This window comes from Oncorhynchus kisutch, linkage group LG22, assembly GCF_002021735.2.
Source record: "Oncorhynchus kisutch isolate 150728-3 linkage group LG22, Okis_V2, whole genome shotgun sequence".
NCBI classification, from domain to species: Eukaryota; Metazoa; Chordata; class Actinopteri; order Salmoniformes; family Salmonidae; genus Oncorhynchus; species Oncorhynchus kisutch.
The window spans coordinates 37,832,710-37,860,089 of NC_034195.2; the positions used below are offsets into that span (position 1 = coordinate 37,832,710).

The 27,380-nt window shown below is 45.2% G+C and overlaps 1 protein-coding gene across 2 annotated transcripts in view; it reads right to left on the reverse strand.

Moving 5' to 3' along the window:
• The window catches only part of LOC109867084 (polymerase (RNA) III (DNA directed) polypeptide B), a 53,487-nt gene that overhangs the window by 10,602 nt on the left and 15,505 nt on the right, over positions 1–27,380 (reverse strand). Inside the window, exons 11-24 of one of the 2 annotated variants that reach the window (XM_031801752.1) lie at positions 26,572–26,688; positions 26,046–26,180; positions 23,990–24,151; positions 23,494–23,622; positions 22,364–22,435; positions 16,265–16,427; positions 15,364–15,517; positions 15,132–15,206; positions 14,827–14,925; positions 14,567–14,694; positions 13,338–13,547; positions 12,885–13,043; positions 12,519–12,636; positions 11,903–12,045 (exon numbers count right to left, since the gene is read on the reverse strand). In XM_031801752.1, coding sequence (XP_031657612.1) covers positions 11,903–12,045; positions 12,519–12,636; positions 12,885–13,043; positions 13,338–13,547; positions 14,567–14,694; positions 14,827–14,925; positions 15,132–15,206; positions 15,364–15,517; positions 16,265–16,427; positions 22,364–22,435; positions 23,494–23,622; positions 23,990–24,151; positions 26,046–26,180; positions 26,572–26,688 — 1,864 coding nt within the window. Of the gene's footprint in view, positions 1–11,902; positions 12,046–12,518; positions 12,637–12,884; positions 13,044–13,337; positions 13,548–14,566; positions 14,695–14,826; positions 14,926–15,131; positions 15,207–15,363; positions 15,518–16,264; positions 16,428–22,363; positions 22,436–23,421; positions 23,623–23,989; positions 24,152–26,045; positions 26,181–26,571; positions 26,689–27,380 lie in introns of both variants that reach the window. The other variant, XM_020456000.2, reaches the window with a different exon arrangement.

A 27,380-nucleotide genomic window follows, 5' to 3' on the forward strand; every position in this document is an offset into this window, starting at 1 on the left:
GCTTGCAGAGAGCATAGCCTACTGACAATCTTTTAGGAAAAAAATATGAACTACTGGAACTTAAGACTAAAAAAATAACTGATGTTGGCACAAGATGGAGGGAAAGTTGGAGCATAACTAATGAAATTAGTTACCTTAACCATATTGAATTTATTATACAAGAGACAAAATTCACAAATTCTACAGCACAATGGCAGAGTCATGTCTTAAGTGTAAAACAAATAATAATTAAAACAGTCCATGATTTATGGGAATGCTATAAAGTCCGGAAGTTGTGGGCAGAGGTAGAAAGTTGGCTGTCAGAAGTATTACAATATAAACATACTTTTAATCCATCTGTCTGCATATTTCAAGTCATATAGGGGTGTAGTGAGATAGAATGGGCTGGATGATTCTCTAGTCATCACTCATCTGGAAAAATATATATAATAAAAGACAATCAAACTCCCATCATAAACACAATGGAAAAATCTAAATGATTTATTATTAAATATTGAAATAGCATGGGTGACCAAGAAAAACTAACTGGTACAATTTAAGGCCACATGGCAAACAATAATGCATTGGGCAGATAATATTTAGACATTGTTCGAAAGTGTCTAAGTTGTTGTTTGTTTATATAAGTGTGTATCTGGAGTGTAAAATATAAATGTACGAAAAAGTAAAACATACACAGTACCAGTCAAAGGTTTAGACTAGAGGTCGACCGATTAATCGGAATGGCCGATTAATTAGGGCCGATTTCAAGTTTTCATAACAATCGGAAATCGGTAATTTCTGGACACCAATTTTGCAGATTTTTTGTCACCTTTATTTAATCTTTATTTAACTAGGCAAGTCAGTTAAAAACACATTCTTATTTTCAATGATGGCCTAGGAATGGTGGGTTAACTGCCTTGTTCAGGGGCAGAACGACAGATTTTTACCTTGTCAGCTCAGGGATTCAATCTTGCAACCTTACGGTTAATTAGTCCAACGCTCTAACCACCTGCCTCACGAGGAGCCCGCCTGTTACGTGAATGCAGTAAGAAGCCAAGGTAAGTTGCTAGTTCGCATTAAACTTAATCATAATCACTAGTTATAACTACACATGGTTGATGATATTACTAGTTTATCTAGCGTATAATCGATGCAGTGCACATTCGCGAAAAAGGACGGTCGTTGCTCCAAAGTGTACCCAACCATAAACACCAATGCCTTTCTGAAAATCAATACACAGAAGTTTATATATATTTTTAAACCTGCATATTTAGCTAAAAGAAATCCAGGTCAGCAGGCAATATTAACCAGGTGAAATTGTGTCACATCTATTGCTTTCATTGCAGGCAGAGTCAGGGTATATGCAACAGTTTGGGCAGCCTGGCTCATTGCGAACTAATTTGCCAGAATTTTACGTAATTATGACATAACATTGAAGGTTGTGCAATGTAACAGGAATATTTAGACTGATGGATGCCACCCGTTAGATAAAACACGGAAAGGTTCCGTATTTCAATGAAAGAATAAACGTCTTCGAGATGATAGTTTCCGGATTCGACCATAATGACCTGAGGCTCCCATTTCTGTGTGTTATTATGTTATAATTAAGTCTATGATTTGATAGAGCAGTCTGACTGAGCGACGGTAGGCACACAGCAGGCTCATTAGCATTCATTCAAACAGCACTTTCGTGCGTTTTGCCAGCAGCTCCGCTGTTTATGACTTCAAGCCTATCAACTCCCGAGATTAGGCTGGTGTAACGACGTGATGTGAAATGGCTAGCTAGTTAGCGGGGTGCGCGCTAATAGCGTTTCAAACGTCACTCGCTCTGAGACGGAGTAGTTGTTCCCCTTGCTCTGCATGGGTAACGCTGCTTCGAGGGTGGCTGTTGTCGTTGTGTTCCTGGTTCGAGCCCAGGTAGGAGCGAGGAGAGGTACGGAAGCTATACTGTTACACTGGCAATACTAAAGTGCATATAAGAACATCCAATAGTCAAAGGTTAATGAAATACAAATGGTATAGAAAGAAATATCCCTGTAATTCCTATAATAACTACAACCTAAAACTTCTTACCTGGGAATATTGAAGACTCATGTTAAAAGGAACCACCAGCTTTCATATGTTCTCATGTTCTGAGCAAGGAACTGAAACATTAGCTTTCTTACATGGCACATATTGCACTTTTACTTTCTTCTCCAACACTTTGTTTTTGCATTATTTAAACCAAATTTAACATGTTTCATTATTTATTTGAGGCTAAACTGATTTTATTGGATGTATTATATTAAGTTCAAATAAGTGTTCATTCAGTATTGTTGTAATTGTCATTATTACAAATAAATAATAATAATACATTTTTTTTATTTTATCGCCCGTTTAATCGGTATCTACTTTTTTTTGTCCTCCAATAAATCGGTATCGTCGTTAAAAAAAATCATAAAATCGTCCGACCTCTAATTTTGGACACACCAACTCATTCAAGGGTTTCTTTATTTTTTACTATTTTCTACATTGTAGAATAATAGTGAAGACATTAAAACTATGAAATAACACATATGGAATCATGTAGTAACCAAGTGTTAAATCAAAATATTCACCCGTTGACAGCTTTGCACACTCTTGGCACTCTCTCAACCAACTTCACCTAGAATGATTTTCCAACTGTCTTGAATGCGGTCCCATATATACTGAGCACTTGTTGGCTGCTTTTCCGTCACTCTACGGTTCAACTCATCCCAAACATCTCAATTGGGTTGAGGTTGGGGGATTGTGGAGGCCAGGTCATCTGATGCAGCACTCCATCACTCTCCTTCTTGGTCAAATAGCCCTTACACAGCCTGGGAGGTGTGTTTTGGGTCATTGTTCTGTTGAAAAACAAATTATAGTAGTCCTACTAAGCGCAAAACAGATGGGATGGCGTAAAGCTGCAGAATGCTGTGGTAGCCATACTGGTTAAGTGCACCTTGAATTCTAAATAATTCACTGACAGTGTCACTGGAAAAACACCCCCACACCACCTCCTCCATGCTTCACAGTGGGAACCACACATGCCGAGATCATCCGTTCACCTACTCTACGTCTCACAAAGAAATAGCGGTTGGAACCATCAGGCCAAATGACAGTTTTCCATCAGTCTAATCTCCGTTGCTCGTGTATCTTGGCCCAAGCAAGTCTCTTTTTATTATTGGTGTCCTTTAGTGGTTTCCTTCAGCAATTCAACCATGAAGGTCTCCTCTGAACAGTTTATGATGAGATGTGTCTGTTACTTGAACTCTGAAGCATTTATTTGGGCTGCAACTAATGAACTTATCCTCTGCAGCAAAAATAACTCTGGGTCTTCTTTTCCTGTGGCGGTCCTTATGAGAGCCAGTTTCATCATAGCGCTTGGTTTTAGCGACTGCACTTTAGATAAAAGGAAAATGTCAAGAAGTTTAAAAGTTGACTGACCTTCATGTCTTAACTTCTTGGTGACAAGGCAGCAGTATTTTCACGTCCGGATGAAATGCATGCCCAAATTCAACTGCCTGCTAATCATCCCCAGAAGATATGCATATTATTAGTAGATTGGGATAGAAACGTCAGTGTTTTCTAAGACTGTTTGAATCATGTCTGTGAGTATAACAGAACTTATTTAGCAGGCGAAACCCCGAGGACAAACCATTCAGATTTTTTTTAAGTCACTCTTTTCAATGAGTTTTCATTGGGAATCCAGATTTCTAAGGGACCTTCTTGCAGTTCCTATCGCTTCCACTGGATGTCAACAGTCTTTAGAAATTGGTTGAGGTTATTCCTTTGTGTAATGAAGAAGTACGGCCATCTTGAACGAGGGTCACTTGAAGTGTACTGTTAGATAGAGGCGCGTGACCAAAAAGCATGCTACAGTTTGTTTTACTCCTGTATTGAACACAGATCATCCAGTCTTCAATTTTATTGATTATTTATATTAAAATATACCTAAAGTTGTATTACAAAAGTAGTTTGAAATGTTTTGGCAAAGTTTACAGGTAACTTTTGAGATATTTTGGAGTCACGTTACTCAAGTTGGAACCGGTGTTTTTCTGGATCAAACGCGCCAAATAAAATGGACATTTTGGATAAATATCGAAAGAGTTAATCTAACAAAAGGACCATTTGTGATGTTTATGGGACATATTGGAGTTCCAACAAAAGATGCTCGTCAAAGGTAAGGCATGAATTATATTTTTATTTCTGCGTTTTGTGTTGCGCCTGCATGGTTGAAATATGCTTTCTCTTTGTTTACGGAGGTGCTATCCTCAGATAATAGCATCGTTTGCTTTCGCAGAAAAGCCTTTTTGAAATCTGACATGTTGGCTGGATTCACAACAAGTGTAGCTTTAATTTGCTATCGTGCATGTGTGATTTAATTCATGAAAGTTTGATTTTTACAGGAATTTATTTGAATTTGGCGCTCTGCATTTTCCCTGGCTTTAGGCCAGGTAGGACGCTAGCGTCCCACATATCCCAGAGAGGTTAAAGTAATGGACTGTCATTTCTCTTTGATTATTTGAGATGTTCTTGCCATATTATGGCATTGATCTTCAAAAAATTTTTTTTATAAAAAGGGTATCTTCTGTATACCACCTCTACCTTGTCACAACACAACTGACTCAAACGCATTAATGAAGAAATTCGAAATTAACTTTTAAAAAGGCACACCTGTCAATTGAAATGCATTCCAGTTGACTACCTCATGAAGCTGGTTGAGAGAATGCCAAGAGTGTGCAAAGCTGTCATCAAGGCAAAGGGTGGCTAATTTGAAGAATCTCAAATATAAAATATATTTTGATTTGTTTAACACGTTTTTGGTTACATGAGTCCATGTGTCAATTCATATATATATATATATATATTTTTTTACACTTTATTTTTATTGCAGAACAAAAAAAAGTACAAATAAAGTAAGTTATCAGGTATTTCACCCAAGTACAAAGAAATTAATGTTTGTTCTATGTCAAATCCCATTATTTTTCCAATGTTAGAACTAATTTCTCCCCAGTTAGTTTCGATTGCGGGGCAGGCCCAAAAGATATGAGAGTGATCCACCCTCAAGACCGCATTCTCTCCAACAAGGGTGTAGGGAGTCAGTCTTTTGATTTCAGTTTAGGTGTTATGAAGAAACGTATAACATTCTTCCAACAGAATTCTCCATGATCTTGAATTGGTGGAGCTTTGTTGAGTCACATATGTTCAACTATGTTTCATCAATGTTAAGTTCCTCCTCCCATTTCTTTTTAACATAGTATGCTTCTTTGAGGGTTGAATACCAGAGTAGAGATTTGAAATAGTTTGTTACTCCAAGTTGTATGTGTTAGTGAATACTTGGATTAATTTGAGGTGCTTGAGGGTCAATCACTTTTATCTCCCTTAAGAAATAGTGTCGAACTTGTAGGCATCTGTAAAAATCTTGCTTATCTAAGCCATGTTCTTTACTTAGGTCCTGGAAGTTACCTAGGTTCCCATTCCTTATAATTGTACTGAATGATGATGTGATGCCGTTCTGCGTCCATTGTTGAAATCTGCTGTCCTGAGTTGCAGGGATGAAGATTCGTATTCTGAATTGCACCAACACACCAGAGGTCTCATTGGGCTGACCCAAAATAATATTTTAGGTTTGGTAAGGCCACACCCGCACAGTTGTTTGGTAATTGTAATGTTGTATATCTAATTGTTGGTCTCTTACTGTTCCAGATAAACCTTGATATCCATTTATCCCATTCACTAAACTGTTTAGGCGGGATTTCTATGGGCAGTGATCGGAACAAATGCAGTAACCTCGGCAGGATGTTCATTTTGATTGTTTCAATTCTACTACTAAGATCCAAGTGAAGTGAATTCCACCAGTCCAGGTTATCATTATTTTCTTGTTGATGTGATCATAATTCATGTAATAAAGTTTGGCTGAATCTCTTGGTAGATATACTCCAAGATATTTAATGGATGCAGAGGTCCAGTGGAAGTTACACCTACTCTTCAGCTCTTCCTGTGGGGTATAATTATATACAAGGGCTTGGGTCTTGTGTACAGTCGTGGCCAAAAGGTTTGAAAATGACAAATATTAATTTCCAAAAAGTTTGCAGCTTCAGTATCTCTAGATATTTTTGTCAGATGTTACTATGAAATACTGAAGTATAATAACAAGTGTCAAAGGCTTTTATTGACAATTACATGAAGTTGATGCAAAGAGTCAATATTTGCAACGCAGCCCATTCTTGCATAATCAATGCTTGGAGTTTGTCAGAATTTGTGGGTTTTTGTTTGTCCACCCGCCTCTTGAGGATTGACCACAAGTTCTCAATGGGATTAAGGTCTGGGGGGTGTCCTGGCCATGGATCCAAAATATCAACGTTTTGTTCCCCGAGCCACTTAGTTATCACTTTTGCCTTATGGCAAGGTGCTCCATCATGCTGGAAAAGGCGTTGTTCGTCACCAAACTGTTCCTGGATGGTTGGGAGAAGTTGCTCTCGGAGGATGTGTTGGTACCATTCTTTATTCATGGTGGTGTTCTTGGGCAAAATTGTGAGTGAGCCCACTCCCTTGGCCCAAACAATCAGAAAGGAGATTCAGAGAAAATTACTTTACCCTAGTTCTCAGCAGTCCAATCCCTGTACCTTTTGCAGAATATCAGTCTGTCCCTGATGTTTTTCCTGGAGAGAAGTGGCTTCTTTGATGCCCTTCTTGACACCAGGCCATTCTCCAAAAGTCTTTGCCTCACTGTGCATGCAGATGCACTCACACCTGCCTGCTGCCATTCCTGAGCAAGCTCTGTACTGTATCCCGCAGCTGAATCAATTTTAGGAGAATGCAAAGAGGTCCTGGCGCTTGCTGGACTTTCTTGGGGGCCCTAAAGCCTTCTTCACAACAATTGAACCGCTCTCCTTGAAGTTCTTGATGATCCGATAAATGGTTGATTTAGGTGCAATCTTACTGGCAGCAATATCCTTGCCTGTGAAGCCCTTTTTGTGCAAAGCAATGATGGCGGCACATGTTTCCTTGCAGTTAACCATGGTTGACAGAGGAATAACAATGATTCCAAGCACCATCCTACTTTTGAAGCTTCCAGTCTGTTATTCGAACTCCACCAGCATGACAGAGTGATCTCCAGCCTTGTCCTCGTCAACACTCACACCTGTGTTAACAAAATAATCACTGACATGTCAGCTGGTCCTTTTGTGGCAGTGCTGCAATGCAGTGGAACTGTTTTTTGGGGATTCAGTTCATTTGCATGGCAAAGGAGGACTTTGCAATTAATTGCAATTCATCTGATCACTCTTCATAACATTCTGGAGTATATGAAAATTGCCATCATACACACTGAGGCAGCAGACTGAAAATTAATATGTGTGTCACTCTAAACTTTTGGCCATGACTGTACGTTAAGCACATACACTGAATATGTTCCAAATGTTTGTAAAATATCCATCAATCTAGGTACACTTGAGCCTGGGTCTTTAAGGAATAACAGCATGCATATCTTATGGTCACTGCCTCTTATTGTTATTCCCTCTAAGGTTGGGTCCTGTCTTATTGCCTGGGCTAATGGTTCGAGGTGCAAGGAGAAGAGTGTGGGTGAAAGATTACAGCCTTGTCTTGCCTGTCGCTCATTTTTTTATTTATTCGTGACTAATGTCCATTTATCTTTATTCTAGAAGTCAGACATGAATACAGTGATTTGATGCACTATCACTTCTTTATGAAACCAAATCATTCCAATACTTGGAATAGGTAATCCCTTCCCACTGAATCAAATGCTTTTTCTGCATCTATTCTGATTAATATTGCACGTGTCTTATTTTGAGTAATGTGGTCCATGACATGTAGTGTTCTCCTTATGTTGTCCTGTGTTTTGTATGAAACCAGTTTGAGCTCCGTCAATCAATTCTGGGATTATGTTCTCCATTCTTTTGGCTATTATTATTTTGGCTATTATTGATGCATATAGTTCATAAGCAGTGTTAAGAATTGCGATAGGTCTATATCCATCAGTGGTGTGGGGGCTGTGCTTTGGCAAAGTGGGTGGGGTTATATCCTGCCTGTTTGGCCCTGTCCGGGGGTATCATCGGATGGGGTCACAGTGTCTCATGACCCCTCCTGTCTCAGCCTCCAGTATTTATACTGCAGTAGTTTGTGTGTCGGGGGACTAGGGTCAGTTTGTTATATCTGGAGTACTCCTGTCTTATCCGGTGTCCTGTGTGAATTTAAGTATGCTCTCTCTAATTCTCTCTCCCTCGAAGGACCATGCCTCAGGACTACCTGGCATGATGACTCCTTGCTCTCCCCAGTCCACCTGGCCGTGCTGCTGCTCCAGTTTCAACTGTTCTGCCTGCAGCTATGGAAACCTGACCTGTTCACCAGACGTGCTACCTGTCACAGACCTGCTGTTTTCAACTGTCTAGAGACAGCAGGAGCGGTAGAGATACTCTGAATGATCTGCTATGAAAAGCCAACTGACATTTACTCCTAAGGTGCTGACTTTCTGCACCCTCGACAACTACTGTGATTATTATTATTTGACCATGCTGGTCATTTATGAACATCTTGGCCATGTTCTGTTATAATCTCCAACCAGCACAGACAGAAGAGGACTGGCCATCCCTCATAGCCTGGTTCCTCTAGGTTTTGGCCTTTCTAGGGAGTTTTTCCTAGCCACCGTGCTTCTACACCTGCATTGCTTGCTGTTCGGGTTTTTGGGCTCGGTTTCTGTACAGCACTTTGAGATATCAGCTGATGAAAGGGCTATATAAATAAATTTGATATATGAACTGCATTCCATCTGATCTTTACCCGCTTTTAGGATTACAGATATGATGGCCTCTCTCCACGATGATGGTGGAAGACCCCCCCCTGCCGTAGAGTCCAATTAAAGCAGGCTAAGTAGAGGTGTTAGTTGTTCTCTGAAGGTCTTGAACCATTCTGAAGGGAAGCCATCAGTGCCTGGAGACTTGTTTACTTTTAGTTGAGATATTGCTTTATTAATTTCTCCGGTGGATATTTCTAAAGTAAGTATCATTTTGCTCTGTCCCAATTGAGGGGAGATCAAATGAGTTCAAAGAATGCTCTATTGTCTGTGCATCTGCCTTCTCTGGTTGCTTGTACAGATGTGTAACATGATTCAAATGCATTCTGTATTTCATCTAATTTACATGTGATCTTCTTTGATTTGGGGTCTTTTATTTTGAAAATGGTTTTCTGTGCTGCTTGTTTCCTGAGTCTCCATGCTAGTAATTTGGTAGCCTTTGAGCCTGCTTCATAATATCGTTGTTTCGGAAACCTGAGCTTTTTCTCTACTTCTCTATAAAGCTGGTCAATTTCCTCTTTTACCTTTTGAATCTATCGTAATATAAGAGGGTCTTTGTATGGACTATGAGACCGTTCTAATGTTTCCTGTAATTTCAGTAGTTTCTGTGCTTTAATCTTTTTCTTGAGAGATGATGTGGCTATGATCTTTCCTCTAATAACCGCCTTAGCTACATCCCACAATGTAGCAGGGGATACTTCCCCGTTATCATTATTCTCCAGATAGATGTTCAATTCTGTCTTTATTGAGTCCTTGAAATCTGGATCATTCAGCATGCTTGTATTAAGTCTCCATATAGTATTTCTTGGTTTGCTATCAAGGTGTAGAGTAAGGTAAACTCCATTATGATCTGATAAGGATTGTAGGATCGGGCAGAGTGACTTAAGCCTGTGTCTATCTGCATTGTACATGAAAAAGTAGTCTAACCTGGAGAAGTCAGTGTGGCGGGTGTGGATGTCACACCATACATCAAGCAGTCCTAAATCCTATTTATCTTTTTAGCAACTAGAGACTCATTTTCCTATTTTGATATGTGCTGTCCAATTGAGTTTAATATCCCCTCCACAGACAGAATAACAGTAAAGACAAACTACAATGTATAAAATAGTAAAAATAAAGAAAAACCCTGGGTAGAGGGGGGGGAGAATAGTTGTTAAAGAAAAATGAGGACAGGAAAAGGGCAGAGCAACAGGACCAAGGAGAGAGAGCAGCAGGCAAGAGAGATAAATGAGAGAGGGAGAGACTAGTTCTCATAGCAGATATCCTTGGTGTTGTTGGTTGTGTGTGAAAGTGAATGATAAAAGAGGCATATAAATCAGACAAGGCAACAGTGATGGTCTAGAGGCCTCCATCACACCCTATACAGGTCCACACTGGCAGCAAGGACAATGGGCACACAGCACTCAACAACCCCCACCCACCACCCCTGGCCTGCACAGCCAACATCTTTGTGTGGTAAATAATTAACTTATTCTGCTGACCAGAGAATATGAGACTAGTCATGAGCAGTGGCTTCTTGCTTGCCGAGTGGCCTTTCAGGTTAGGGCGATATAGGACTTGTTTTACTGTGGATATAGATACTTTTGTACCCGTTTCCTCCAGCATCTTCACAAGGTCCTTTGCTGTTGTTCTGGGATTGATTTGCAGTTTTCACACCAAAGTACATTCATCTCTAGGAGACAATGCGTCTCCTTCCTGAGCGGTATTATGGCTGTGTGGTCCAATGGTGTTTATACTTGTGTACAATTGTTTGTACAGATGAATGTGTTACCTTCAGGTGTCTGGAAATTGCTCCCAAGGATGAACCTGACTTGAGTGATTTCTTTCGATTTTCCCATGATGTCAAATAGGCATTGAGTTTGAAGGTAGGCACTGAAATACATCCACAGGTACACCTCCAATTGACTCAAATGATGTCAATTAGCCTATCAGAAGCTTCTAAAGCCATGAAATTTTCTGGAATTTTCCAAGCTGTTTAAAGGCAGTCAACTAAGTGTATGTAAACTTCTGACCCAGTGGAATTGTGATACAGTGAAATAATCTGTCTGTAAACAATTGTTGGAAAAATGCACAAAGTAGATGTTCTATCCGACTTGTAAAAAACTATAGTTTAACAAAAAATTTGAGGAGTGGTTTAAAAACGAGTTAATGACTCCAACCTAAGTATGTAAACTTCCAACTTCAACTGTATATGCACCACGTCATTGTGCTCTCCCTCACTCTGCTGTGTGTGCATCTTGCTAGCTGTCACTCAAATTGTAAGAGGCTGAAGCTCATTGGCAAACATCTAGGGGGCTGGCCCATGTAAATTACTACTTTGAGACATTTGCCCCTACAAAGCTAATTCCATCCCAACAGTATAGTCAGCCAGAACATAACCCTCCTAAAGATGGCTGCAAAAACATCTCTTCAGCCCCAAATAACTCTTCAGTGCAGTAACACCAAACAACCCAAAATATTCCACCACTGCCACAGTACAAAACTACCATTTCTTCACTCCATCACTACATCCTAACAAATGCTAGGCCTAAGCCCTTGGAGACCCTTCACTCCTCCTGTAAGAGACAGTGGACATAGTCACGGGACTTTACTGACCAGTCTGCCCCAGCAGCGATCCCTGTAATGAAGTGAGTAAATTATGCACGGCGCCAGTTGGCTTTCTGATTAAAAGCATCATACAGGCCTCATCTAGAGGGAGGTGCAGCAGCAAAATGGTGGTTGTAAACATTTTTCCCAGGAGCGGCAGTGTACTGCTAGGGTGTAATACATTTGCATAGTCTGGCGCAGGACAAAGAGCCAATTAATTGAAAAGAAGAACCCCTCTAAAAGATGAGAAGGGGGCGCAGACACACAGATTGTTGCAAAGGAATGTCCTATTTCAGTTTGTAAACAATGTGTAATATGTATGCCCTCTAGTGTCAGAGTTCATGCAGATGTCTCAGGCCTTGCCTGCCCCCCCCCCCCCCCATGAGTACTATATGAATATGGCTTGTCCCACCTAGCGACCTTAAGATGAATGCACCAACTAAGTAGCTCTGGATAAGAGCGTCTGCTAAATGACTAACATGTAAATGGCCCGGAGGGTAGATCAGGGAGGGTCAGTTGTACCTTTCTGTCCGTGCCGACTGCTGAACTTGTCTCCTATCTCTGGTCTCCTGGTCTGTCTCAGCAGGATCTTGATGAGGAAAGCATCGTCTGCGTTGGAGGAGATCATCACCTTCTCGATGTAGGAGTCTGTGGAGCCCTTGTAACTGTAGACAAGAGAACAGAGGTAACAGCTGACCTGATCTGACAAGGCTGAATACGTGAAGAGCGGACCTGAAAGGACTGGGTTGTTGACCGTCATATGGGGGAAACTAGGTATTTTGCTCAACGGTCAGAAGAGATGGTAGTAGGGCCGGGACAAAAACAGTATCGGGATACTAATTCGTATCGTGCAAAGGAAACGAAAACATCAGGGAGATTGAACTTTTTTAGGAAGACAGCCCTAAAATGTTGGAAACAGCAGGTTTTTAAAACAGGACCAAAAAGTAAAGTCTGTTTGATGTTTATATTTTTTCACCATGGCAAAAATATTGTGATAGTGGTATAGCCATAGCCCTAGGTAGATGAGGAACAAACATTATATTAATAGTTCAGGGAGTTTGTGGTATTGTTAACCAGTGGTATGGGGGGGGGGGGGGGGGGGGGGGGTATGAGTGATGAGGGGAGAAGGCACACCCACCTGACGGGCACATCTCTGTACTGGGGCTGTCCTGGCTGGGCACTGCCCTCCAGTGGTGTCTGGGTGACAGTGGGCATGGATTTGTTCACCAGCACCTGCTTATTCTCCACCTTCTCACCTGGGAGACACACAATATTGATGAATTCCATATTTACTAATTCTGTATGCATGAATATCAAATCAAAGACATCAAATGTTTTAGGTTACTTTATACATAAAACACAAATACATCCTTCAACACGTTTCCATGTGGAGATAAGGATGTAACCCAATGGTTGTAATGATCAAATGGGTGACAGTGAGATTCTAGAGTAACAGAGCGGGTTGGGTCCTTCTCCAGGAGTCCTGCTGAAGGGTGCTACTCACCAGGGCAGCAGATGCCGTCAGCATCCAGGATACTGTGCCTCCAGATGGGCTTGCGTGTGGCCGCATCCAGCATAGGACCCATCACCTTGTCAAAGGTCTGGTTGGTGTAGCGCCTCAACGTGCACTTAGCGTTCTTGTAGACCAGGCATCTTCCAAATCCTGAGGCAGAATAAATGGAAGATGAGGGAGAGTTCAGTATCGCAAATAATTATTTATACCAGTACTTTTTGTATTTCAGGACAGTAACAAGAGCACTACATCTAAAATACATCAATGACTATGTTCAGAGGAGGGCAGCCAGCCAGGAGGGCAGCCAGCCAGGAGGCCAGGAGGCCAGCAGCCAAGAAGTTATTGACACTTGTAATTTAAACACTTTACATTGTATTGAGAGTACATTGTTAGTTTTTCGTAAAATGTTCCTTCTTAGCCTATAGACATAGATCAGTAACTCACCTCTGTCTAGAGAGGCCTTGTTGAGGATCAGAGCGTCCTCTATGTCGTAGCCGCTGTAGCTCATCACAGCCACTGTAGCGTTCTGGCCCGCAGGCAGCTTCTCAAAGTCTATCAGCTCTATGGTTCTAGTCTTGACCATGGGCTTCTGAGGGTATCCCAGCAGGTACATCAGAGTGTCTATACGGTTCCTCTGGTTATAGCCAATCGTACCTGACAGGAGAAACCATGGAAATAAAATTACAATGGACTTTTTAAAATGTATTCTTCAAAACGTAAAATATTTGATTACTCAATTGTCTGAGAAATCATTCAAAACTCATTCAGTAGATCTTGAGAGCAAAGAATAAACAAAAGTAATTACTAATTTTCAATTTAAGGAAACATATTTAAATCCCAGATTTATTCCATTGCGTGTGCGTCTTAACCAAACAGTGTATCACATCAGAGAGTATCCTAAAAGTGGACGAGTGGTTTTTAATCCTGCTTCTCCAGAGGCCGGGGTTGAGCCAGGGCCAGCTCCCTGGTACAAACACAGTGGAGAGGAGATGGGCAGGCCATGGAATAATGGCTGGCCTCCCTGGAGGCCTTGACATTTGTCAAATGCTATTACTTCACAATTAGGCAACAGAGCCCTGTGATAATAGGCCCCTGGTCACACACACATATTAGCACATGTATAGGCCTGGCCACACAAAACAGACACAGCAGAGGATATTAGGCCAAATATAGTCCTAGTCGCAGTGTTTTTGTGTTAAGATGGGGAGGGAGGGGGATGGGGGTGAATGGAGGGAGGGGGATGGGGGTGACTGGGCTCGTGTGAATGCTAGTGGAGTGATTTGGAGAAGTTTTGGTTCAGGGAGCTCCTGGGCTCCTCTGTGGTCTCTCCCTCGCAGCTGAGCACACTGACCCCCTGAGCACACTTAACAGCAGACACAATGAATTGCTAATGACACTGGGTGACTAGCAGGGAAAGGCCTCTGCACACACAGGACACAAAGGAGGGCCTACGTAGGCACCTCATGTTTGGATGTCCATGTGCAGATACAAAAACACTCCATCACACAAAGTGCATTCTGACAAGAAATGTGTTCACATCAGTACACACTGCTCCCTTGGAGGATGTCTGAGGAGTCCTGATGCCTGATCAAAGGTGCAGCTTAAAAACAGCCACCCTCTACAGACCGAAGCAGAGGAACCAGCGAGTCTGTAGAACTGGAGAAGTGTCTCACCCATGGCCTGCTTGCCCATAGCACACTGGTATGTGTTCCTGGGGGACTGATTGTGATGGGGGTAGGGGATCAGACCAGCACAGACCCCTAGTAGTGTGAAGGGCTCAATCTCCAAGTGTGTAGTATCCCTACGTACAAAACAAGAACATTGGGACTGAGAATTACATCCAGCAGCAGAGACTATATTGAGTACATATGAAAACAACTAGACCAGAGGGGCCTAACGTGTCAGACAGTATAGAGCCATGGCCAGAAGTTACTTATTAATCATGTGCTCATAGAGGGCGATCTGACAGTCATTCTCCTCGTTCACGTCCAGGTACTCCACCAGGCTCTCATGGAGGAAATCCTCAAAGGTTCTGACAGCAACAAAACAGAAAGATCATCAACACAAGCATTTCAAAAAGCCCACAACGTCCACCACTAATGTAAACATTTTGACCCTCTAGCAAGTACACTGGGCTGAGCTTAAAATCCAATCATATACAAGCTAAATTCATTGGTGGCAGATGCTAGTTTCTTTGTATTGAATAACGTTAGCTGTATGAGATAAAACGGAGCCCACCTGTATCCCTGGGTCAACTCCTCGATGTGTTTGTTCTTAACCATTGGCTGTCCTTTCTTCACAATGATATACGGTCTGGCAGGAGCAAGAACATCAGTTTAAAAACGAGTTAAACTCACTTAAACCTTCAGAAATGTGTTGAAAACTTTTTGGTGCTGAACCCAGGCTGTGTTATAACACTGCTCCATGCACAGACAGTGGCGGGGTGTCATGTCGTCCCTGGTGCCCCTACCTGCAGAGGCGTCCTCCATCTGAGGAGACGTACACACAGCGGTCGGTTAGGTTGGTGGAGATGGACACAAACTCGTTGATGAATCCAGCCCGTCGCATCAGTCTGAAGGTGTACACCAGCCTTTGGTGGTCCCGGATCACCCCCAGGATGTTACCTGTGAAGGATGACACACCCAGAGAGACCGACTTTGAGGCACAGAGCGCCTTACACTAAATACTTACGGACTTGACTTTATTAGGGGTTATTTGACAGGGACAATGCAAGGATCAACATTTCTCTAAATGTGTCAGATTTAAATCAGCTGGCACATCTGCCTCTGCAGTCCCCCCTGGACTACAGATGAACACACCCACACACAGAAATAATGCATAATCCAGGACTTGGAGCTTGCCACTGAATAAATCCAATATGTGCAGGGCCACAGATTCCAGCAGGGGATCTGGGAATAATATGAAACTTGAAGAAACGGAGGAGCCACAGTGTGGAAGGGTTTGCGAGCACTCTGGTGCTTTGACACCTGCTGTTACTAATGAATAAAGCCTGGTTAGTCAGTCAACATAATTTGACAGTTATCATTGGCTAGAAAAACAGACACTAATTAAAGGAACCAGTCCAGTCTTTCTCATGGCGCACTAGTAGCACTAACTGAATAGCTTATCATCAAAACACACTGCATTAAGCACAACATATGCATTCCGGAAACTGGACGTTCTTTCCCTTCATGTTTGAGGCATTGTATTGAAAAGCAGAGGAAGGCTTAACATTTAAGTAATCAAACAAGGGAAAAGCCAACAGCAACAACCATCCTGGCTTGAAAGCCTACTGCTGATTATATGTAACAAGCACTTGTGTATGCCTCTGGATGTCTGGTGTGTATGCGCAACTGTGTGTGTGCAGTCACCATTGAGGAAGACCAGGAAGACACTTGGGTAGGAGAGCTCCTCTCCACACAGCAGGTTGACATCCTCCACTCCCAGGTTGAAGGCCAGCTTGACGATGGGGCCGTCCTCCATGTCTGTGGTGATGTGGGTCATCAGGGCCAGGTTCTTCACCAGACCACAGGCCTAGGACACAACACAACAACTGGTCAGAACCTGTTATACACAGGCCAAGGCAACACCACCTAGAACTGGGTTAAAACTGGCATTAGGGTTAGGGTTGTCCACAACACCTTGTGAGCTGCAGTTCAAATTTCAGACCGTTTTCACACAGTAGGAGTGTTTGCACGAGTGTGTGTATGATGTTTATGCAGGCCATGGTGTGTGTGTGTGTGTGTGTGTGTGGAGTTTATGCAGGCCATGGTGGGTGTGGGTGTGGTGTTTATGCAGGCCATGGTGGGTGTGTGTGTGTGTGTGTGTGTGTGTGTGTGTGTGTGTGTGTATGGAGTTTATGCAGGCCATGGTGGGTGTGTGTGTGTGTGTATGGAGTTTATGCAGGCCATGGTGGGTGTGTGTGTGTGTATGGAGTTTATGCAGGCCATGGTGGGTGTGTGTGTGTGTGTGTGTGTGTGGTGTTTATGCAGGCCATGGTGGGTGTGTGTGTGTGTGGAATTTATGCAGGCCATGGTGTGTGTGTGGAGTTTATGCAGGCCATGGTGGGTGTGTGTGTGTATGGAGTTTATGCAGGCCATGGTGTGTGTATGGAGTGTATGCAGGCCATGGTGGGTGTGTGTGTGTGTGTGTGTGTGTGTGTGTGTGTGTGTGTGTGTGTGTGTGTGGTGTTTATGCAGGCCATGGTGGGTGTGTGTGTGTGGAATTTATGCAGGCCATGGTGTGTGTGTGGAGTTTATGCAGGCCATGGTGGGTGTGTGTGTGGTGTTTATGCAGGCCATGGTGGGTGGGTGTGTGTGTATGGAGTTTATGCAGGCCATGGTGGGTGTGTGTGTGTGTGTATGGAGTTTATGCAGGCCATGGTGGGTGTGTGTGTGTGTATGGAGTTTATGCAGGCCATGGTGGGTGTGTGTGTGTGTATGGAGTTTATGCAGGCCATGGTGGGTGTGTGTGTGGTGTTTATGCAGGCCATGGTGGGTGTGTGTGTGTGTGGAGTTTATGCAGGCCATGGTGGGTGTGTGTGTGTGGAATTTATGCAGGCCATGGTGTGTGTGTGGAGTTTATGCAGGCCATGGTGGGTGTGTGTGTGGTGTTTATGCAGGCCATGGTGGGTGGGTGTGTGTGTATGGAGTTTATGCAGGCCATGGTGGGTGTGTGTGTGTGTATGGAGTTTATGCAGGCCATGGTGGGTGTGTGTGTGTGTGTATGGAGTTTATGCAGGCCATGGTGGGTGTGTGTGTGTGTGTATGGAGTTTATGCAGGCCATGGTGGGTGTGTGTGTGTATGGAGTTTATGCAGGCCATGGTGGGTGTGTGTGTGTGTATGGAGTTTATGCAGGCCATGGTGGGTGTGTGTGTGGTGTTTATGCAGGCCATGGTGGGTGTGTGTGTGTGTGTGTGTAATTTATGCAGGCCATGGTGTGTGTGTGGAGTTTATGCAGGCCATGGTGGGTGTGTGTGTGTGTGTGTGTGTGTGTATGGAGTTTATGCAGGCCATGGTGTGTGTGTGTATGCAGGCCATGGTGGGTGTGTGTGTGTGTGGTGTTTATGCAGGCCATGGTGTGTGTGTGTGTGTGTGTGTGTGTATGCAGGCCATGGTGGGTGTGTGTGTGTGTGTGTGTGGTGTTTATGCAGGCCATGGTGTGTGTGTGTGTGTGTGTGTGTGTGTGGTGTTTATGCAGGCCATGGTGTGTGTGTGTGTGTGTGTGTGGTGTTTATGCAGGCCATGGTGTGTGTGTGTGTGTGTGGTGTTTATGCAGGCCATGGTGGGTGTGTGTGTGTGTGTATGGAGTTTATGCAGGCCATGGTGGGTGTGTGTGTGTGTGTATGGAGTTTATGCAGGCCATGGTGTGTGTGTGTGTGTATGGAGTTTATGCAGGCCATGGTGGGTGTGTGTGTGTGTATGGAGTTTATGCAGGCCATGGTGGGTGTGTGTGTGTGTATGGAGTTTATGCAGGCCATGGTGGGTGTGTGTGTGGTGTTTATGCAGGCCATGGTGGGTGTGTGTGTGTGTGTAATTTATGCAGGCCATGGTGTGTGTGTGGAGTTTATGCAGGCCATGGTGGGTGTGTGTGTGTGTGTGTGTGTGTGTGTGTGTGTATGGAGTTTATGCAGGCCATGGTGTGTGTGTGTGTGTGTATGCAGGCCATGGTGGGTGTGTGTGTGTGTGTGGTGTTTATGCAGGCCATGGTGTGTGTGTGTGTGTGTGTGTGTGTGTGTATGCAGGCCATGGTGGGTGTGTGTGTGTGTGTGTGTGTGGTGTTTATGCAGGCCATGGTGTGTGTGTGTGTGTGTGTGTGTGTGTGTGTGGTGTTTATGCAGGCCATGGTGTGTGTGTGTGTGTGTGGTGTTTATGCAGGCCATGGTGTGTGTGTGTGGTGTTTATGCAGGCCATGGTGTGTGTGTGTGTGTGTGGGGTTTATGCAGGCCATGGTGTGTGTGTGTGGTGTTTATGCAGGCCATGGTGTGTGTGTGTGTGTGGTGTTTATGCAGGCCATGGTGTGTGTGTGTGTGTGTGTGTGGTGTTTATGCAGGCCATGGTGTGTGTGTGTGTGTGTGTGTGGTGTTTATGCAGGCCATGGTGTGTGTGTGTGTGTGGTGTTTATGCAGGCCATGGTGTGTGTGTGTGTGTGTGTGTGGTGTTTATGCAGGCCATGGTGTGTGTGTGTGTGTGTGTGTGGTGTTTATGCAGGCCATTGTGTGTGTGTGTGTGTGTGTGTGTGTGTGTGTGTGTGGAATTTATGCAGGCCATGGTGTGTGTGTGGAGTTTATGCAGGCCATGGTGGGTGTGTGTGTGTGTGGTGTTTATGCAGGCCATGGTGGGTGTGTGTTTGTGTATGGAGTTTATGCAGGCCATGGTGGGTGTGTGTGTGTGTGGTGTTTATGCAGGCCATGGTGGGTGTGTGTGTGGTGTTTATGCAGGCCATGGTGGGTGTGTGTGTGTGTGTAATTTATGCAGGCCATGGTGTGTGTGTGGAGTTTATGCAGGCCATGGTGGGTGTGTGTGTGTGTGTGTGTGTGTGTGTATGGAGTTTATGCAGGCCATGGTGGGTGTGTGTGTGTGTGGTGTTTATGCAGGCCATGGTGTGTGTGTGTGTGTGTGTGTGTATGCAGGCCATGGTGGGTGTGTGTGTGTGTGTGTGTGGTGTTTATGCAGGCCATGGTGTGTGCGTGTGTGTGGTGTTTATGCAGGCCATGGTGTGTGTGTGTGTGTGTGGTGTTTATGCAGGCCATGGTGTGTGTGTGTGGGGTTTATGCAGGCCATGGTGTGTGTGTGGTGTGTGGGGTTTATGCAGGCCATGGTGTGTGTGTGTGTGTGTGGGGTTTATGCAGGCCATGGTGTGTGTGTGTGTGTGTGTGGTGTTTATGCAGGCCATGGTGTGTGTGTGTGTGTGTGTGGTGTTTTATGCAGGCCATGGTGTGTGTGTGTGTGTGTGTGGTGTTTATGCAGGCCATGGTGTGTGTGTGTGTGTGTGTGGTGTTTATGCAGGCCATGGTGTGTGTGTGTGTGTGTGTGGTGTTTATGCAGGCCATGGTGTGTGTGTGTGTGTGTGTGGTGTTTATGCAGGCCATGGTGTGTGTGTGTGTGTGGTGGTTTATGCAGGCCATGGTGTGTGTGTGTGTGTGTGTGTGGTGTTTATGCAGGCCATGGTGTGTGTGTGTGTGTGTGTGTGGTGTTTATGCAGGCCATGGTGTGTGTGTGTGTGTGTGTGTGGTGTTTATGCAGGCCATGGTGTGTGTGTGTGTGTGTGTTGTGTGTGTGTGTGTGTGTGTGTGTGTGTGTGTGTGTGTGTGTGTGTGTGTGTGTGTGTGGAATTTATGCAGGCCATGGTGTGTGTGTGGAGTTTATGCAGGCCATGGTGGGTGTGTGTGTGTGTGGTGTTTATGCAGGCCATGGTGGGTGTGGGTGTGGTGTTTATGCAGGCCATGGTGGGTGTGTGTGTATATGGAGTTTATGCAGGCCATGGTGGGTGTGTGTGTGTGTGGTGTTTATGCAGGCCATGGTGGGTGTGTGTGTGTGGAATTTATGCAGGCCATGGTGTGTGTGTGGTGTTTATGCAGGCCATGGTGGGTGTGTGTGTGTGTATGGAGTTTATGCAGGCCATGGTGGGTGTGTGTGTGTGTATGGAGTTTATGCAGGCCATGGTGGGTGTGTGTGTGTGTGGTGTTTATGCAGGCCATGGTGTGTGTGTGGAGTTTATGCAGGCCATGGTGTGTGTGTGGTGTTTATGCAGGCCATGGTGGGTGTGGGTGTGTGGTGTTTATGCAGGCCATGGTGGGTGTGTGTGTGTGTATGGAGTTTATGCAGGCCATGGTGGGTGTGTGGAGTTTATGCAGGCCATGGTGGGTGTGTGTGTGGTGTTTATGCAGGCCATGGTGGGTGTGTGTGTGTGTGGTGTTTATGCAGGCCATGGTGTGTGTGTGGAGTTTATGCAGGCCATGGTGGGTGTGGGTGTGTGGTGTTTATGCAGGCCATGGTGGGTGTGTGTGTGTGTATGGAGTTTATGCAGGCCATGGTGGGTGTGTGTGTGTGTGTGTATGGAGTTTATGCAGGCCATGGTGGGTGGGTGTGTGTGTGTGTATGGAGTGTATGCAGGCCATGGTGGGTGTGTGTGTGTGTATGGAGTTTATGCAGGCCATGGTGGGTGGGTGTGTGTGTGTGTGTATGGAGTGTATGCAGGCCATGGTGGGTGGGTGTGTGTGTGTATGGAGTGTATGCAGGCCATGGTGGGTGTGTGTGTGTGTATGGAGTGTATGCAGGCCATGGTGGGTGTGTGTGTGTGTGGTGTTTATGCAGGCCATGGTGTGTGTGTGGAGTTTATGCAGGCCATGGTGTGTGTGTGTGTGTGTGGTGTTTATGCAGGCTATGGTGTGTGTGTGTGTGTGTGTGTATGGAGTTTATGCAGGCCATGGTGGGTGGGTGTGTGTGTGTGTATGGAGTGTATGCAGGCCATGGTGGGTGTGTGTGTGTGTATGGAGTTTATGCAGGCCATGGTGGGTGGGTGTGTGTGTGTGTGTATGGAGTGTATGCAGGCCATGGTGGGTGGGTGTGTGTGTGTATGGAGTGTATGCAGGCCATGGTGGGTGTGTGTGTGTGTATGGAGTGTATGCAGGCCATGGTGGGTGTGTGTGTGTGTGGTGTTAATGCAGGCCATGGTGTGTGTGTGGAGTTTATGCAGGCCATGGTGTGTGTGTGTGTGGTGTTTATGCAGGCCATGGTGGGTGTGGGTGTGTGGTGTTTATGCAGGCTATGGTGTGTGTGTGTGTGTGTATGGAGTTTATGCAGGCCATGGTGGGTGTGTGTGTGTGTATGGAGTTTATGCAGGCCATGGTGGGTGGGTGTGTGTGTGTGTATGGAGTGTATGCAGGCCATGGTGGGTGGGTGTGTGTGTGTATGGAGTGTATGCAGGCCATGGTGGGTGTGTGTGTGTGTGGTGTTTATGCAGGCCATGGTGTGTGTGTGGAGTTTATGCAGGCCATGGTGGGTGTGTGTGTGTGTGGAGTTTATGCAGGCCATGGTGGGTGTGTGTGTGTGTGGAGTTTATGCAGGCCATGGTGGGTGTGTGTGTGTGGAGTTTATGCAGGCCATGGTGGGTGTGTGTGTGTGGAGTTTATGCAGGCCATGGTGGGTGTGTGTGTGGAGTTTATGCAGGCCATGGTGGGTGTGTGTGTGTGGAGTTTATGCAGGCCATGGTGGGTGTGTGTGTGTGGAGTTTATGCAGGCCATGGTGGGTGTGTGTGTGTGGAGTTTATGCAGGCCATGGTGGGTGTGTGTGTGTGGAGTTTATGCAGGCCATGGTGGGTGTGTGTGTGTGGAGTTTATGCAGGCCATGGTGGGTGTGTGTGTGGAGTTTATGCAGGCCATGGTGTATGTGATTGCGTGTGTGGGTGTGTGTGTGTATGCTTGCCAATGTGTATGTATGTGATTGTGTCTGTATCTCTCTGACTCACCTCTCCCTCAGGGGTGTCGGAGGGGCACAGCATGCCCCACTGGGAGGGCTGCAGGGAGCGGGGTCCGCTGACCTTCCTGGTCTTGTGGTGTTTATGCAGGCCATGGTGTGTGTGTGTGTGTGTATGGAGTTTATGCAGGCCATGGTGGGTGGGTGTGTGTGTGTGTATGGAGTGTATGCAGGCCATGGTGGGTGGGTGTGTGTGTGTGTATGGAGTGTATGCAGGCCATGGTGGGTGGGTGTGTGTGTGTGTATGGAGTGTATGCAGGCCATGGTGGGTGTGTGTGTGTGTGGTGTTTATGCAGGCCATGGTGTGTGTGTGGAGTTTATGCAGGCCATGGTGGGTGTGTGTGTGTGTGGAGTTTATGCAGGCCATGGTGGGTGTGTGTGTGTGTGGAGTTTATGCAGGCCATGGTGGGTGTGTGTGTGTGGAGTTTATGCAGGCCATGGTGGGTGTGTGTGTGTGGAGTTTATGCAGGCCATGGTGGGTGTGTGTGTGTGGAGTTTATGCAGGCCATGGTGGGTGTGTGTGTGTGGAGTTTATGCAGGCCATGGTGGGTGTGTGTGTGTGGAGTTTATGCAGGCCATGGTGGGTGTGTGTGTGTGGAGTTTATGCAGGCCATGGTGTGTGTGTGTGTGTGTGGAGTTTATGCAGGCCATGGTGGGTGTGTGTGTGTGGAGTTTATGCAGGCCATGGTGGGTGTGTGTGTGTGGAGTTTATGCAGGCCATGGTGGGTGTGTGTGTGTGGAGTTTATGCAGGCCATGGTGGGTGTGTGTGTGTGGAGTTTATGCAGGCCATGGTGGGTGTGTGTGTGTGGAGTTTATGCAGGCCATGGTGGGTGTGTGTGTGTGGAGTTTATGCAGGCCATGGTGGGTGTGTGTGTGTGGAGTTTATGCAGGCCATGGTGGGTGTGTGTGTGTGGAGTTTATGCAGGCCATGGTGGGTGTGTGTGTGGAGTTTATGCAGGCCATGGTGTATGTGATTGCGTGTGTGGGTGTGTGTGTGTATGCTTGCCAATGTGTATGTATGTGATTGTGTCTGTATCTCTCTGACTCACCTCTCCCTCAGGGGTGTCGGAGGGGCACAGCATGCCCCACTGGGAGGGCTGCAGGGAGCGGGGTCCGCTGACCTTCCTGGTCTTCTCAAACTGGGAGGAGATCCTGGTCATCATGCCCAGAGCAGAGATGAAGGAGAGACGGGACAGCACCTGGGTCACACCCTGACGGTCCATCTTAAACCTCTTCAGGGACCAGTTCCCCTGGGGGGCACAGAGAGAGAGAGAGACAGGTCAACTGCTTGAAGCAATAAACATATTTAGCATGTGTGACAACACTGCTGATGTTAAAATGGCTTTAAAAATAAACACCTTATATTGATGGATGTCCCTAACTGCAATTCACTGTGGCATCAGCTTTGACAATATCTTCATGATATTTACAAAAATGAAAGAATAGAAGACCAACCTCACACTTGTGTAAGGTACAGAAACATTACATTCAAAATTGGATGCAAAAAAACCTGACAACATAGAATGCCCTTTTGACATACGTCAATCCGTATGGACACCTTTGCACTGTCTGGCATAAAGGACCAGAGCTAGAAATGGGGCGGAGAGCAGCACTCACGGTGGAGATGGCGTTGACCATGCCGTTGGTGATCTGGTCCTGGCGCATGTGTTTGACAATGTCAAACTGTGCCGCCCGCTGCTTGGGGATGATCTGGTCTGAGATCTTCTTCAGCTCGGAGTTGAACTTCTTAAAGAGATCCTCAAACAGCAGAGACAGCAGCTAGCCAAGTGGGGCGAGAGATTGTCAGTAGTACAGTCAGAACAATACGTATTAAGTGTCTCAGAGTAGGAGTGCTGATCTAAGATCAGGTCCTCCCTGTCCATAAAAGTCACTGTGATCTAAAAGGCAAAACTGACACAGTGGAAACATCGAGTCTCTGATGCAAATAGCTAGACGTGAAATAACAATACTCGGAGAGCTAGTCGTATCCCCTGGAGACACAGACAAGGCAAACCCTCTGTTCTCCTGGCTTCTGCTCACAGCTGTTCTGTTCCTCTCCGCTATCAGCTCAGAGACAATGACCAGGTCCTGGGAGACAGATTTAATAACCAGGTGTGCCAACCCTGAGATAAGCCTGACCTGGCCTCTCTCCCAGGTCTCTCTCCTCAGTAAGGCCTTTAGTGGGGCACCTCTCTCACTCTCTCAACCCCCAACAAATTTGCATACATCAAAACAAACAAGCAGTCCTGGCTAAATGTATAATAAAGAAAAACAGCTTCCGTCGCACAGCTGGGCCAATTAGCTGAATGTCAGGGAATCATAATTGGAGAGAGGAGAGATTGCTGGGCGTTGTGAGTACTTAAGCTCTCTATTGAAAGGAGGTCCTGCGCCCCCCTCCTCAATCAGAGAAGGTCGGGTGGGGGGAAATTAAAGGCCTTAAGACAGCCGTAATTACATTATCAGAGCCGGGGCCTGTAGGATTAGCTCAATCGCTCCAGTCAAGGCGGCCATTCCTTTGTCAAGGCTCGGAAAAATGCCTCCGCTTCCTCGGCCCTGGGATTTTGGTGGTGCTGCTGCGTATCTCTCCCCCCTGACAACGTCAGCCGAGGCGGGAATACAGAGCGAGGCGGGGAGGGATGAGGAAGAAAACAAAACAGGCAACAACAAAGTGGGAATTAATAGAGGGAGAGGGGTGACAGACAGGTGAAAGATCAGGGCACGGGGAGACTGGATTAGAGTCCGTATCGATTAGCACAGGCCTGGGATCAGTTCTCAGAGAAGTACGAAGCACTGCATATAGAGAATTGTTTTGACTGGGGAGGAAGAAAGGATTAAAACCTCTGTGGGATGAAGAGACTCTGGACACAGTACGGTTATATGCACACAATAATATGATTATTATGAATACTCAGATTAATAATAGTTTGAGTAAGACTTTTACATGCTTTGCAAGAAGAAAGGATTCCCTAATAATCCTGTTTACATGGACACATCTAAAAATCAGGCTACGAATGAGACTTGATAATTGTAAAACATAGCAAATCAAAATAAACTTTCTATCAGTGACAGAAAGGCTATTTGATTCAGAGTTCGGAGACAAAGTTTGTATGTAAAAAATAAATCTAAAGGTGCATAGTTCTATACAAAGAAACTAGCATCATCGTACGCAAAAGAGGCTCACGCTGCTGGGCCTGTACAACAGTCACACAACCTACCCTTTAATCCATTAGTAATAAATGCTGCAACTCATCTTTCATTTAATGACAGAGCAACGTGAGGGAGTCCTACTGTGTAGACAGACCCAGAGAAGGCTCTGCTTACTGTGGAGCTGCATACTGTAGGCCACTGTGCTGGAGGAAGGCTGTGCAGGCAAATGTGGTAAAGGAAGTCTGCACAGGCAAATGTGGTAAAGGAAGTCTGCACAGGCAAATGTACTCAGGTAACTCTGCGCCTCCCGATGTGATAGAGTAAGTCACCATAGGACTGTTCGCACAGACAATGTGCTGGACACCACTAACGGAGGGTGTAAACTAAAAACAGAGGGTCACAGGAGTTCTATTTAGCGTACTTTTGATTATGTCAGGAGGACAGAGGTTATATTAAGATAGAGAGCAACAGACACTGGTGCTTCAGATGGAGCTACAGTAGAGGAGACCGAGACAAATTCATTCACCTGTCCAGCCAACTCCAGGCGCTTGTTGCCATAGTAGTCTCGGTCATCCACCTTGTTCTCTCCTTGGGCTAGGATCACCCTGCGCACCATCACCGCTAGGTAGATACACTTGGCCCGGAAGTTAAACTCCTTCACCTGGAGGTGGAATAGAAAACAGGGTTTGAGTCGATCCCATTTCTATGTCAATTCAGGGAGTAAACTGAAATTGTAGTTTCTTCTCAGAGAATTGAGGAAAACTGGAATTTAAACTTTAGTTCACTTCCTGAATTGACCCCAACCCTGGTAGTAAAGTCACTGAATCATGTTAACACAAGTGTGTACCTTACAAATGTGTCCACTCATAGCCATATTAATAAAAAGACTAGATAAGGGTACAGGTGACAAAACTAAATAATCTTATGGTATGGCGAGCATAGTGCTTTAATCCTATCAACACCTGATACTACTGATCTTTCCATAGTAAATCCCGGGCCAGAGAGGTGTGTATAAAGCATTTTTTTGGTGTGGTCAATCTGACAGCACTTACAGGTACATGAGTGAGGATGAGGGAAGCCAACAGCTCTCTGGCCTCCTCCATCTTGGTCTTCTTAGGCCCTCCCCACATGCGCTGTCTCCGCACCTTATTCCCAATGTATTTCAGAGCCTAGGGAACACAGAGGGATGAGAATACAACATCTTTAACTGCACACCATTAATAAAAACCTCTCTCAGATCAAAGAGACAAACTTAAAAATAACTGGAGACGTAATTCCAAAGTGATGAAAAATGTGCGACATGCACGTTCATTGTGTCGAGAAGAAAATGACCCAAATTAACACTGAGGGATCAGAGTTGTAACGGGTCAAGTGAATCACAAAAAGCCACAACCGGATACGAGCCAGCCCTTATGCTCCCACACAACTATCACACCTGTGTCAGTGATCTTCTGTGTCATGCTCTAGAGAGAAGGTCAGAGGTCTGTGAGACTGAGCGCATCCTCCAGACCACCCTGCAGGCTATAACTATTGGCTACTGAGGACATCAGTGAAGAGGCATGCCATCCTGCTACCATAATGGCAAAGGCAGTCACTCAGAACAGAATCACAGTTTATGTTCATGTGTAAAAACATGGGTAAAATGTGCATGGCTCTCTGTTGAATTTCAAAGTTTCAATGTGACTCTCTCGCCAACAGGTTCCCACCCCTGGGCTAATATCTATTTTATAGGTCTACTGAGGCTTAGCTTGACGTATCGCGCATCAGAGGTATAATAACACTGAAAAGACATGAAAAACATGCATTCAAATCTAGTCCAAAGGACATTGCTAGGATGCTAATATGGCCCGCATCAATGCAT